The sequence below is a fragment of the Lepidochelys kempii genome, chromosome 3 (assembly GCF_965140285.1).
Source record: "Lepidochelys kempii isolate rLepKem1 chromosome 3, rLepKem1.hap1, whole genome shotgun sequence".
Classification (NCBI taxonomy): Eukaryota; Metazoa; Chordata; order Testudines; family Cheloniidae; genus Lepidochelys; species Lepidochelys kempii.
In genome coordinates, this window is record NC_136382.1 from 70,477,376 (window position 1) to 70,492,053 (window position 14,678).

Sequence of the window (14,678 nt, forward strand, 5' to 3'; positions counted from 1 at the left end):
GACTCCTGGGTCAGTCACGATGCCTCCTGGGTCTGTTCGTGGTGGGCACTCTGGTATAGACCACCAGACCAGAAGGATGAGGTAGACAAGGCTTTCTTCGGACAACTAACAGAATTTTCTAGATCACAGGCCCAAGTTCTCATCAGGGATTTCAATCACCTTGATATCTGCTGGGAGAACAATACAGCAGTGCACAGACAATCCAGGAAGTTTTTGGACAACTTCCTGGTGCAAGTGCTGGAGGAACCAACTAGGGGCCATGCTCTTCTTGACCTGCTGCTCACAAAAAGAGAAGAATTGATAGAAGAAGTAGAAGTGGGTGGCAACCTAGGCAGCAGTGACTATGAGACGGTCAAGTTCAGGATCCTGACAAAAGGAAGAAAGGAGAGCAGCAGAAACTGCTGGACTTCAGAACTTTCTGGACTTCAGAAAAGCAGACTCTGACTCCCTCAGGGAACCGATGGGTAGGATCCCCTGGGTGGCTACTATGAGGGGGAAAGGAATCCAGGAGAGCTGGGTCTATTTTAAAGACGTCTTTTTGAGGGCGCAGGAATAACCATCCCAATGTGCAGAAAGAATAGCAAATATGGCAGGTGACCAGCTTGGCTTAACAGAGAAATCTTTGGTGAGCTTAAACACAAAAAAGAAGTTTACAAGAAGTGGAAACTTGGACAGATGACTAGGGAGGAGTATAAAAATATTGCTCGAGTATGTGGGGTAATCAGGAAGGCCAAAGCACAGTTGGAGTTGCAGCTAGCAAGGGATGTGAAGGGTAACAAGAAGGGTTTCTACAGGTATGTTAGCAACAAGAAGGAGGTCAGGGAAAGTGCGGGACCCTTACTAAATGGGGGAGGCAACCCAGTGACAGATGATGTGGAAAAAGCTGAAGTACTCAATGCTTTTTTTGCCACAGAAAAGGTCAGCTCCCACATTGCTGCATTGGGCAACACAGCATGGGGAGGAGGTGAGCAGCCCTCAGTGCTGAAAGAACAGGTTAAGGACTATTTAGAAAAGCTGGACATGCACAAGTCCAAGGGGCTGCATCTAATGCATCCAAGGGCGATGAGGGAGTTGGCGGATGGGATTGCAGAACCATTGGCCATTATCTTTGAAAACTCATGGCGATCGGGGGAGGTCCCGGCCGACCGGAAAAAGGCAAATATAGTGCCCATCTTTAAAAATGGAAAAAAGGAGAACCCGGGAACTAGAGACCGGGCAGTCTCACTTCAGTCCCTGGAAAAATCATAAAGGAGGTCCTCAAAGAATCCATTTTGAAGCACTTGGAGGAAAGGAAGGTGATCAGGAACAGTCAACATGGATTCACCAAGGGCAAGTCAGGTCTGATGAACCTGATTGCCTTCTATGATGAGATAACTGGCTCTGTGGATATGGGGAAAGTGGTGGACGTGATATCTTTACTTCAGCAAAGCTTTGGATACAGTCTCCCATAGTATTCTTGTCAGCAAGTTAAAGAAGTATGGATTAGATGAATGGACTATAAGGTGGACAGAAAGCTGGCTAGATCATCGGGCTCGACGGGTAGTGATCAACAGCTTGATGTCCGGTTGGCAGCTGGTATCAAGCGGAGTGCCCTAGTGGTTGGTGCTGGGACCAGTTTTGTTCAGCATCTTCATTAATTATCTGGGTGATGGGATAGATTGCACCCTCAGCAAGTTTGTGGATGACACTAAACTGGGGTGAGAGATAGATATGCTGGAGGGTAGGGATAGGGTCCAGAGTGACCTAGACAAATTGGAGGAATGAGCCAAAAGAAATCTGATGAGGTTCAACAAGGACAAGTGCAGAGACCTGCACTTAAGGACAGAAGAATCCCAGGCACCGACAGGCTAGGGATCGACTGGCTAAGCGGCAGCTCTGCAGAAAAGGACCTAGGGATTACAGTGGACGAGAAGCTGGATTTGAGTCAACAGTCACCTTGATATCTGCTGGGAGAGCAAGAAGGCTCTTGTTGCCAAGAAGGCTAACAGCATATTGGGCTGTATTAGTAGGAGCATTGCCAGCAGATCGAAGCAAATGATTATTCCCCTCTATTCAGCATGGGAGAGACCACATCTGGAGTACTGTGTCCAGTTTTGGGCCCCCCACTACAGAAGGGACGTGGACAAATTGGAGAGAGTCCAGCGGAGGGCAACAAAAATTATTAGGGGGCTGGGGCACATGACTTATGAGGAGAGGCTGAGGGAACTGGGCTTGTTTGGTCTGCAGAAGAGAAGAGTGAGAGGGGATTTGATAGCAGCCTTCAACTTCCTGAAGGTGTGGGGGTGGGATTCCAAAGAGGATGGAGCTCGGCTGTTCTCAGTTGTGGCAGATGACAGAACAAGGAGCAATGGTCTCAAGTTATAGTTGGGGAGGTCTAGGTTGGATATTAGGAAAAACTATTTCACTAAGAGGGTGGTGAACCACTGGAATGGGTTACCTAGGGAGGTGGTGGAATCTCCATCCTTAGAGGTTTTTAAGGTCCAGCTTGACAAAGCCTTGGCTGGGATGATTTAGTTGGGGTTGGTCCTGCTTTGAGCAGGGGATTGAACTAGATGACCTCCTGAAGTCTCTTCCTAATCTTCTATGATTCTATGAACCACACCTCAGGAAGAACGTAGGAATAATACATAGCAGCAATTGGTTGAAGTTTTGAAAAATTAATTGACTTTCTACAAAATGTGGGGGATAAAATAAAACAGGGTTTTGTGTGTCCCTCCCTCTCTCTTTTTACTCCTATGAGCCCGAGTCCAGTCCGTTCTATCCTAGGCTCTCACAACACATGCTATGAACTTACCTGCTTTCCATGCTAGAGCAGTAGGTCTCAAGGCAACATTTTATTGTTCCGACACAGGACAGCAGATGTGCAGTTCTGTACAGAAATTACTCTAGTACACTCGCCTCAATTCCCTAATGGAATTCTGTAAAAACACCCATTCTCTTTTCAGCTCTCAAGCTATGCACTGCACCTTCATTCTCCCAACCTTATAAATTTACATTGAAATACTCACTCCTAGTTAGTGAACTGCCACCACAGCATTTATATCTGGCCTTTTTGCCTTTGTAAAATGACCCTATTTCTCCCTCACTGATGGAAGAACATTTGTCAGTGCTGCATTGAAACTCACAGCCTGTTTCTTGGTCCCATACACTTTCCCTACTTCTCTCAATCGATCCTGTAAGTTCATGAATAACATTCCTCAATGTTTTATGCAACTGTCTGCTAGAATTCTTCAGTAACAAGGAAAGTGTGGTCCTAGGCAGGAAGTACAATCCAAATAATCAATTTGATGAGAAGCAAAGCCCACTGGTTGCAAATAAAGACAACACATAGGGAGGCTGCACAGTTTAGAGCAGTGGTGGGCAACCTGTGGCCCATGGGGCATGCAACATTTTGCTGACGTTGACCGCCCGCAGGCACTGCCTCCTGCAACTCCCAGTGGCGGCGGTTGGCCATTCCTGACCAATGGGAGCTGTGGGAAGCTGCAGCCAGCATGTCCCTGTGGCCTGCTGCTTCCCACAGCTACCATTGGCTACGAATGGCAAACTGCGACCACTGAGAGCTGTGGAGGGCCATACCTGCGGACAGTCAATGTTAGCAAAATGTCTCACAGCCCGCAATTAGATTACCCTGATGGGCTGCAGGTTGCCCACTACTGGTTTAGAGGATAGGCCATGAGACTGTGAGGAAGCAAACCTGGTTCTATTCCTGGTTCTGCCACTGACCAGCTGTGTGACTTTAGGTTAGTTATTTCACCTCTTTGTGACACTGTTTCCCCTCCCACCCTTTGTCTGTCTCATACAGATTGCAAGAGATTTGGAGCAGGGACCCTCTGTTTATACAGTGCAGTGCCTACCTCTACAAGGACATAATCTTGGTTGGACCCTGTAAGTGCTACCATAATATTATACTTTATAAACCAAGCTGGAGGAAACAGTACAGTTTAAGAGTGAAAATATACTTTAATTCCTTAGAATAGATATATTTTTTGCTAGGTGCGAGAAGGAAAAAGAGAGGTGGCAGAATTTCTATGAACATGAATTTACTCTCATCATTCACCTGTTTGCTGCTGCTTGCTTAATACTGAAATTTCAGTAAGTGCCAAGTCTCTAGGAACTCAACACAGCTATTCATGATCTCTCCTCTGTTAACCATGCAGATTCAGCTGATGAGGAGATGAATACATATTACCCTTTGCCTCTGTAAATTAGAAAGTGCTGGGCAAATGCCAAAAGTTATCTGAGAGAATAAAGGATTTATTCAATGGGTCACAATGACTGTTACATGTGTACTTATCTTAATTCCCTACCTCATGTCCTCTGTCTTGCACAGGACATGATTCACTGTCTGCTTCTGAGAACGACCCAGACTCATCACTGGAGTTTGTTCCATAGGATGGCTCACATTTAATCTGGGGTCTGACTTGGTTGTACATTCCATCTCCCATCATGCCTGGCTCCTGATGTTCAGGGGCCAGGAATCGAGCTCCTTGGGAACAGGGGGAAGATGAAAACTCACACAGAGGGAGGCTACAGGGAGAACCAACACTGCCATCCTCTGCATATGAGTAGGAGGAACATGAGCTAGAGGTCCTGGTTCTGGTTTCCAAAGGAGGAGAGCGAGGGCAAACTTTAATTGGCACCGGGCAGCTGGTGTTAGGCCGCATCCTTCCTGGCAAGTGATCAGCTGTCAGTCCACTGTGGGAATAGGTCTGTGAACTAGGAAGGGATTGGCTGCCTCCAGCCCACAGACCCTTTGGCACAGTCTCAGTGAGGTCTTTGTCCAAGCTGCTCACACCAGAATATGAATGCACTGAAGTGTTTACTTGGTCACAAGCACTTGAAGAGAATATAACACTCCTCCTGTCCAGTTCACCTTCCTGTTTACAGAGTGCTTCAAAACCAGGCCCTCTGAGTGGCGATCCCATTGTGAAGTTGGAAGTATCCTTCTGAATGGCATGGGACTGTCCATAATTCCCTGTGAAAGGGCTGTAGTCAGTTTTCTGGTCACCCTGAGTTGTCCCTTTGTCAAAAGGGCATGCTGGACTCCTGGCAAAGTGCTGTTGGGAAGTACTGGGGAAGCCAACCAAATCTACACTTTTTGTTCTGTTGAAAAAAGACCTTAAGCAGGAAGGAGAAGACACACTTTTAGACCTGTCAACACAAGTGGGACTTGGCTGTTTCCTGTCCATTTCGACATCCCCTTCTTTATCCCTGATGTCAGGCTCATCTCCAGACAGGCAAAGTGTGATGCTTTCTTCATCGTTTTCCTCATTCTGAGGCTCGCTTTTTATCTGCCCCACAGCAAGTCCTGATTTGAGGCCATTTCCAGGACTCTCTTCACTGAATGTGCTTGCAAAACCTGAGGTACTGATGGGTGATGTGTTGTAGACATTCTTGGTACAAGCAAGCTGGTATTTCTTATATTTGGGGTACCGTGTTACTGTGTCTTTGTCCAAACTGTCCTTGCTATCTCTCAGCATGTCAGAGTCAGGCAGCATCCCTTCTTCCTTGTCTGCTCCAGAACTAGCGGATTCAAAGTTAAAGGGTTCCTGATGCATTCTTTCCCTTGGGCAAGATATCTTTGAAGTCTCTGATTCCATAGTTTCCTCCTCTTCTCCATCAGAGTTCTCTTCATCATGCATTCTCTGACAGGTGGTATCCTTTTTGCACAGGAACAGGCCATCTTCATTGTTCAGCAGCTGAGTCTGAAGGAAGCTGAAGCAGGAGTCCTCCAGGTTGTGCATGCGCAGGAATTCAGCACAGTGGATGACCTCCTGGATGTTTTCTCTGCTGAGTAACAGCTTAGCAGTGTAGGCAAACTGTAACAATGGACCAAATCCTCTGGCAGTGACCTGCAAAAAAAACCAACAGGGAAATTGACATCATTACCATCAGCACAGCTGTTGTCCCAAGCCTTTCAAGTGTAGTTAGATAACCTGACAGCTCTACTGTCCATAAATAAATACTGTAAAGTACCAGTTAATCTTTTATCAGGTCAGCAATGATGCTACTTCCAATAATTAATGCTGTTTGCTCTGTGTTGCTTTTATACCTCGTATTACAGGCTGAACTAAATATTACTTAGCCTGAGCGACTTAAAGAGCTATGAACAAGGCATTTAAAAGATCTAAAAATATCTATTAGCATACACACTGTTAATCCGTCAATGAATGAATTCACAGTTCTCCGTTAACATGATGCATTGCAACATAAAGATACAAATGAAAGCATGATTCTTCTAACCCTGGTGCAGAATGGGTTGGAGGATAAAGGTGTCATTTAATCTGAACAGTGTTTTGGGAGGGAAACGTGTACGCTGAATATTATATGAAAATTCAGATAAAAACTTTTCCTCCTAGTTTGAAAGGCAACCAGGCTAATGTTTCCTCAAATCTCTGCTAGCCACCATTTATCAAGTTTCTATTTCACAAATAATGGAAGATTTTGAATTTGTACTGCACATGGGTTCTCCTCAATCAGAGGAATTGCATTATTTATGGTTTCAGTGAATACAAATTACAGCACACAGGGAATAGGTTTGCATTCATATTCAACTGCTACAAGCCACACAGAGCCCTAGCCTGGCACACAATTTTACTCTATTTTTTTTTGAGAATTAATTATAGTTATTTCCTGGATCGTATTATACATATACACCACACACATATTGTATATAAGGAATACATACCCCCACATGTGTACATGCACACTTCCCCCCAACCCCCGCTTCCTCAGATATGTTGTGGTGAGATCCATATACATAGCCGTGTGATAAATTGCATCTATCATGCACTTTTGACTACTGTACCCCGCCTGCATCCTGCCCATTAAGCCACTGCCATCGACTTCGACTAAAGGCTTTCCCCATCTGCCCGCCCCCACAAGTTATTCTGGACTGAAGCGCAGCACAAGTACTACTCGTTCCTGGAGCGGGGTTTAAGATCTGATGTGTCCTGACTAATCCAGGACTAGAAATGGAAGCTTTATCCTAATGGGAAAGGGAGATTTCTAGCTTTTTCTGGTCCCCATCCTTTGTATTCGGAAAAACAGACTTGCCCAAATTTTGGCTGACAGACCAGTCCAAAGCTGTGGCTCAAGGAACAAGATTTCTAAGACAGGAAGGACTGTCCAGTGGTTAGGGCACTAAGATGGGACTCAAAAAAACAGCATTAAATTCCTTGCAGCACCTAAGTCTTCCTGTATGACACGGGGCAAGCCGCTTAGCCTCTCTGTACCTTAGGTCCCCATTTGTAAAATAGGGAAGCTGGTTCCTATTACACAGGGGTGTTGTGAAGATAAATACATTAAAGATCACGAGGCACACCGATAGGATGATAACAGGAGACAGATAAGTACTCTAAGATAGGCAGATAGCTTTCCAGTGAGTTACACAGCACCTGTTTTACCCGTGCAGTGTTCTGATAAATCAAATTTTAACTCTGAAAAGTTAGGATAGTAATCATAGATATGTAGGGCTAGAAGGGACTTTGAGAGATTATCTAGTCTCTTGTGCTGAGGCAGAACCAAGTAAACCTAGATCATCCCTGACAGGTGTTTATCTAACCTCTTCTTAAAAATCTCCAATGACAAAAATCTCCCTTAGTAAGCTGTTCCAGTGTATAACTATCCTTATGTTAGAAAGTTTTTCCTAACATCTAACCTAAATCTCCCTTGCTGTAGATTAAGCCCCTTACTTCTTGTCTGACCTTCAGCGGACATGGAGAACAGTTGATCATAGTCCTCTTTGTAACAGCCCTTAATATAACTGAAGACTTATCGGGTCCTCTCTCAGTCTTTGCTCAAGACTAAACATGACCAGTTCTTTTTTTTTTTTTTTTTTAAACTTTTCCTCATAGGTCAGGTTTTTTAAACCTTTCATCATTTCTGTTGCTCTTCTTTGCACTCTCTCCAATTTGTCCACATCTTTCCTAAAGTGTGGCATGAAAAATTGGACACAGTACTCCAGTTGAGGTCTCACCAATACCAAGTAGACCAGAACAATCACCTTTTGTGTCCTGTTAATATACCCCAGAATGACATTAGCCTTTTTCACAACTGCATCATATTGCTGACTCATATTCAATTTGTGATCCACTATAGCCCCCAGATCCTTTTCAGTGGTACTACCACTAAGCCAGTTATTCTCCATTTTGTAGTTATACATTTGATTTTTCCTTTCTAAGTGAAGTACTTTGCACTTGTCTTTATTGTATTTAATTTTATTGAATTCAGACCAATTCTCCAATTTGTCAAGATCCTTTTGAATTCTAATCCTGTCCTCCAAAGTGCTTGCAACCCTTCCCAGCTTCCACAAATGTTATAAGCATACTCTCCATTATCCAAGTCATTAATAAAATATTGACTAGTACTGGACCCAGGATAGACTCCAGCGGCAACCACTGATAACTACTGTGACAAAGCTCTGTCCTTGCCTCCGTAGGTCCCGCGTTTCCTGGCAGATTTCGCTAGCCTCAGAGGCTCACTGTGACCCTCCGCGTAACCCTTCTCTCTCTCTAGAGACAAGGGTCATAGTCTACTGAGCCATTTTCATCATAAGCCAGCGAGGGAGGTGAGGAGAAGTTATCCTTCCTTGCACAGTCTCTGTTGTCTCCCAGTCTCAGTGATTAATCAGGGGGCAAAAGGGGGGGGGAGCCCGGGCCCACCCTCTACTCCGGGCTCCAGCCCAGGGACCCTAATAGTATCAGCTATGGTAGCTGACCTTTTAGAAACATGACATGTAGAATTCCCTGGGCTACTTCCCCCATAGCAGCCCTCAATTCCTCAAGCTCCACTTCACCCTTACCTCAGGACCTCCTTCCTTGTGCCTGATATGGTGTGTACTACTCAGCCTCTCCAACAGCGCAACTTCCTCCCCGCTCCTGACATGCACACCCACCTGACTAACTGGGAGGCTTTTAACTAGTTTCAGCCAGCCCCTGATTGGCTTCAGATGTCCCAATCAACCTAGCCTTCTCCCTGTCTTCTGGAAAGTTCTTAACTGGCCCTAGGTATCTTAATTGACCTGGAGCAGTTGCCATTTCACTTATCCTGGTACCAGGATTTGTTTAGCCTGGAGTTAATATATCTATCTCCCACTACTTTTCTATAGCCATCTGGCCTTGCCCCGTCACACTACTCTTTGAGTAAGATCTTTCAACCACTTGCGCACTTATCTTACATTAATTCATCTAGACCACAGTTCCCTAGTTTGCTTATAAGAATGTTGTGTGGCTGTGTCAAAAGCCTTACTAAAATCAAGATATATCATGCCTACTGCTTCCCCCTATGGGAATAATTATGTATGTTTGGAATCCACTCACTCATAATGCTAAAGCCATGAATGAGTCGTGCAGGTCATTCCAAAGAAGTGCTTATAAATCCTTGGCCACACAGCACCATCAGGTACTTTGTACAGGCCACATATTTTAAGAGTAAAAACCAGAGAGAGAGAATTTTAAGAAACCATTGTAAAGCCAGGTTGTCAAGAGCCCTACTATATAAACCTTGGAAGGAGAGGAAAACAACTATTTTTTTAGACACTTCTTAAAATTGCTCCCAATAGATTTTCTATATTAACAGTACTGCAATAAATGGTATTTTAGAAAACTTCTAACTTGACTGCTTATTTCTTACATAATTCTTGCAACAAAGCCTATACATTCCCCCTTTACAATATGCCTCTAGTGGAAAATTGCCTAGATTTAGGAGTTGGCTATTGAACTGATCTTTGTGTCAGTTGCCTCCAGTGTCAGTGTCAAGGTTCCTTCCCCACTTTGAACTCTAGGGTACAGATGTGGGGACCTGCATGAAAGACCCCCTAAGTTTATTCTTACCAGCTTAGATTAAAACTTCCCCAAGGCACAGATTTCTTTCTTGCCTTGGGAACCAGCTTAGGTTAAAAACCTGATACGCTACCACCAAGCGATTTAAACAAAGAACAGGGAAAGAGACCACTTGGAGACGTCTTCCCCCAAAATATCCCCCCAAACCCTACACCCCCTTTCCTAGGGAAGGCTTGATAATAAAATTCTCACCAATTGGTACAGATGAACAGAGACCCAAACCCTTGGATCTTAAGAATAATGAAAAATCAATCAGGTTCTTAAAAGAAGAATTTTATTCAAAGAAAAGGTAAAAGAATCACCTCTGTAAAATCAGGATAGTAAATACTTTATAGGGTAATCAGATTCAAAACACAGAGAATCCCTCTAGGCAAAACTTTAAGTTACAAAAAGACACAAAAACAGGAATACACATTCCCTCCAGCACAGCAAATTTCACAAGCCAAAAAACAAAAGAAAATCTAATGCATTTTCTAGCTAGATTACTTACTAACTTTTACAGGAATTGGAAGGCTTGCATCGTTGATCTGTTCCCAGCAAAGGTATCACACAGAGAGAGAGACAAAAGCCTTTTCCCCCCCTCCAGATTTGAAAGAATTTTGTCCCCTCATTGGCCATTTTGGGTCAGGTGCCAGCAAGGTTATTTTAGCTTCTTAACCCTTTACTGGTGAAAGGATTTTGCCTCTGGCCAGGATGGACTTGATAGCACTGCATACAGAAAGGTGGTTACCCTTCCCTTTATATTCATGACAGTCAGTGTTACATTTTTTGCCTGCTAGATTGTCAGTTCATTGAAAGCATATCTGCATTTTATCTACACGCAGCTTAATTAGCAAGATTGTCCGTAAACTTTAAACATAAGAATGGCTATAGTGGGTCAGACCAAAGGTCCATCTAGCCCAGAATCCTGTTTTCCAACATTGGCCAAAGGCAGGTCTCCAGAGAGAATGAACAGAACATGGAATCACCAAGTGATCACCATCCCCTGTCACCCACTCCCAGCCTCTGGCAAACAGAGGCTAGGGACACCATCCCTGCCCATCCTGGCTAATAGCCATTGATGGACCTATCCTCCAACTTACCTAGTTCTTTTTGTACCCTGTTTATAGTCCTGGCCTTCACAATATCCTCTGGTAAAGAGTTCCACCAGTTGAACTCTTGAATAAATACTTCCTTTTGTTTGTTTTAAACCTGCTGCCTATTAATTTCATTTGGTGACCCCTAGTTCTTGTGTCATGAGAAGGAGTAAATAACATTTCCTTATTTACTTTCTCCACACTAGTCATGACTTTATAAACCTCAATCATATCCCCCCTTAGTCGTCTCTTTTCCCAGCTGAAAAGTCCCAGTCTTATTAATCTCTCCTCATACGGAAGCCGTTACATACCCCTAATTATTTTTGTTGCCCTTTTCTGTACCTTTTCCAATTCAATACATCATTTTTAAGATAGGGTGACCACATCTGCATTCAGTATTCAAGATGTGGGCATACCATGGATTTATAGAGGCAATATGATATTTTCTGTTTTATTATCTATCCCTTTCTTAATGATTCCCAACATTCTGTTTGCTTTTTTGACTGCCGCTGCACATTGAGTGGATGTTTTCAGAGAACTATCCACAATGATTCCAAGATCTCTTTCTTGAGTGGTAACAGCTAATTTAGATCCCAGCATTTTGTATGTATAGTTGGGATTATGTTTTCCAATGTGCACTTCTTTGCATCTATCAACATTGAATTTCATCTGCCATTTTATTGCCCAGCACCCAGTTTTGTGAGATCCCTTTGTAACTCTTTGCAGTCTGCTTTGGACTTAACTATTTTGAGTAGTTTTTTTTATCATCTGCAAATTTTGCCACCTCACTGTTTACCCACTTTTCCAGATCATTTATGAATATGTTGAACAGTACTGGTCCCAGTACAGACCCTTGGAGGACACCACTGTTTACCTCTCTCCATTATGAATACTGACCATTTATTCCTACCCTTTGTTTCCTATCTTTTAACCAGTTACCAAGCCACGAGAGGACCTTCCCTTTTAACCCATGACAGCTTACTTTGCTTAAGAGCCTTTGGTGAGGGACCTTGTCAAAGGCTTTCTGAAAATCTAAGCATATTATGTCCACTGGATCACCCTTGTCCACATGCTTGTTGACCCGCTGTGATAAATGAAGGCCGGGGTAGCTCCCTTTTATGGACACCCAGCCAAGCAGTTAGCTATAAAGTCCCTCTTGGTGGCTGTTCTCTGTTTGCTTTGCCTGTAAAGGGTTAACAAAGTTCCCCAGGTAAAGAAAAAGGAGTGGGCATCTGACCAAAAGAGCCAATGGGAGGGCTAGAACTTTTTAAAATTGGGAAAAAACTTCCCTTTGTCTGTCTGTTGTGGTTCTCCGGAGAGCAGAGATACAGAGCAGCAATGCTGTAAGCAGCTTTAAGCCAGTGTGGCAGAGCGCTGACTGTATCCCTGTGGGTCCCGTGCTTCCAGGCAGTTTATGCTAGCCTCCAAGGCTCACTGTGACCCTACATGTAGCCCTTCTCTCTCTAGGGCCAGGGTTACAGTCTACTGAGCCCTTTTCATCATAAGCCAACAAGAAGGTCGGTGAGAGAACTCGCACAGTCTCTGTTGTCCCTAAGGGCTTATTCAAGAACAGTTTAGCCTCCTGTCCTGACAGGGGCCTGTCTTCCCCTCCCAGGAGATGTTTCTGTAGTGGCAGGTGGGGGGGAACCCAGGCCTGCCCTCTACTCTGGATTCCGGCCCAGGGACCTTAATGGCAGCAGCTGTTGGCAGCCGACCTTTTACTGCCAGAGTTGCTACATTTCCCTAGGCCACTTCCCCACAGCTCCCCCGGTTCTCTCTCTTAAAGACTCCTTCACCCTTACCTTAGGGCTCCCCTTCCAGTGGTTTGAGGATGTCTTCATTACCCAGCCCTTCAGCCGCACTTCCTCGCCTCTGGCTCCCTGACTCTCCTGGACCTGACTAGAGTGAGCCCTTTTAGAGTATCAGAGGGGCCTTAATTAGAGTAAGGTGTTCTCATTAGCTTAACAGCTTCAACTGATTCTTTGCAGGCTAATTGGAGTCAGGTGTCCACCCTAGCCTGGAGCAGCCTTTGCTCTGGTTAGTCAGGGAACAGAAAACTGCTTGTCCCGTGGCCAGTATATCTGCCTTCGACTACTCTGCTGTACCCAACTGGCCTGGGTCTATCACACGAGGTATGATCATAGATCATCAATTCATACCTTGAAGCTGCTTATCTGAAGCCTCAGATATGTAAGTAAATCAGAAAATGTCTAGAAAGACATGATTAGGGTTATTTCTTTTATTTCTTATTGGCTTGTGGACTCCTCTATGCTAACCCCTGCTGCTTTTATTTTGCTTGTAACATTTAAGCTGAACCTCAAGAGTTATCTTGGTGCTTAATTTTTATAATTGTTTCTTTTAAGATCTAGCAAAAAGCCTAAGGTCCAAATGTATTTCCTTTCTTTTTGGGTTTAATAAAATTTACCTTTTTAAAGAGGTTTGTGCATATGTTCTTTAATTAGCTGGTGGCAATAGCTGATTTCCTTTGTTTTTTTCTCAGCTCTTCACGGGAAGGGGGGTGAAAGGGCTTGGGGGTACCCCACAGGAAGGAATTCCCAAGTATTTCTTCCTGGGTTATCAAAAGCGGGGGGGCAGGGGGAAGGTTTGCACTTGGGTGGTGGCACCACCTACCCCTCCAAGGTCAGAGAGAAGCTGTGACCTTTGGAGTTTAATACCAGCGTGGAGTGGCAGGTATTAATTTTTTTAGAATCCTTGTGGATCCCCATCTTCTGCACTCAAAGTGCTAGTGAGAGAGAGTCAGCCTTGACAACCCCTTAAAAAATTCTAGTAGATTGATGAGGCATGATTTGCCTTTACAAAACCATGTTGACTCTTCCAACAAATCATGTTCATCTACGTGTCTGATAATTCTGTTCTTTACTATAGTTTCAACCAGTTTTCCTGGTACTGAAGTTAGTCTTACCGGCTTGTAATTGCTGGGATCACCTCTGGAGCCTTTTTTAAAAATTGGCATCACATTAGCTATCCTCCAGTCATCTGGTACAGAAGATGATTTAGATGATTTAAATGAGCCACTCAGAAGCCAATTTTTTCTTGATAAGATCTTCAATAAATGGGTTTTTGTATCACTGCATATCTTGTAAAAATCAGCTACAACCTGCGTCTGTAAGAGCAGTAGATGATAGTGTATTTGAGATCAGAAGAGACTCCGTGGAATAAAAAGGTTCTCATAGTAGTTATCTAACATAACCACTAGGGGGAATGACTGCAAAACAAATCGAGGCACTGGGTGGCTCTACTATGTTTTCACTTGTGATGTTTGCTATAGTATAGATAGTCTAAAGAACCTTAACTGACTTATAACATTCCACAATAAAGCTATCTTCCAGGCTGACTCTGTCTTTCACTCCTAATAACTCCAGATGATAAATACACAGCATCCAGGACATCTGTTACACCTGTTTAATGCAGAAAATGTCAGAAGCAGAGCTCTTGCCATGCTAAGGAGGAAATATGGAAGAGACCCCTTTAAGATATGTGGAAAAAACTTGGAATGAACGGCAGATGAGAGAGATGGTCAGGCCTGCACCTTGAATTAATTTTGATCGGACATAGAAATTTTGTAACTATCACTGTCCTAATTCATTTACAGCCAGAGAGAAGTAAATTTACCATTAACGTACCAGAACAATCATACTTTCAGCTCTAACAGACGCCCTCAGGAAGGGGTCTCTGAAATGTTTCAATTCAGAGCTAATGTTTTAAACTATACAAACAACAACTTCGATAATAAATGTGT

The 14,678-nt window shown here is 43.8% G+C and overlaps 1 protein-coding gene across 5 annotated transcripts in view; it reads right to left on the reverse strand.

Moving 5' to 3' along the window:
* The window catches only part of BACH2 (BACH transcriptional regulator 2), a 261,959-nt gene that overhangs the window by 21,380 nt on the left and 225,901 nt on the right, over window positions 1–14,678 (reverse strand). For all 5 annotated transcript variants that reach the window (XM_073336767.2, XM_073336768.2, XM_073336765.2 and 2 more), the window contains one exon: window positions 4,308–5,852. In XM_073336767.2, coding sequence (XP_073192868.1) covers window positions 4,308–5,852 — 1,545 coding nt within the window. The remainder of the gene's footprint in view (window positions 1–4,307; window positions 5,853–14,678) is intronic.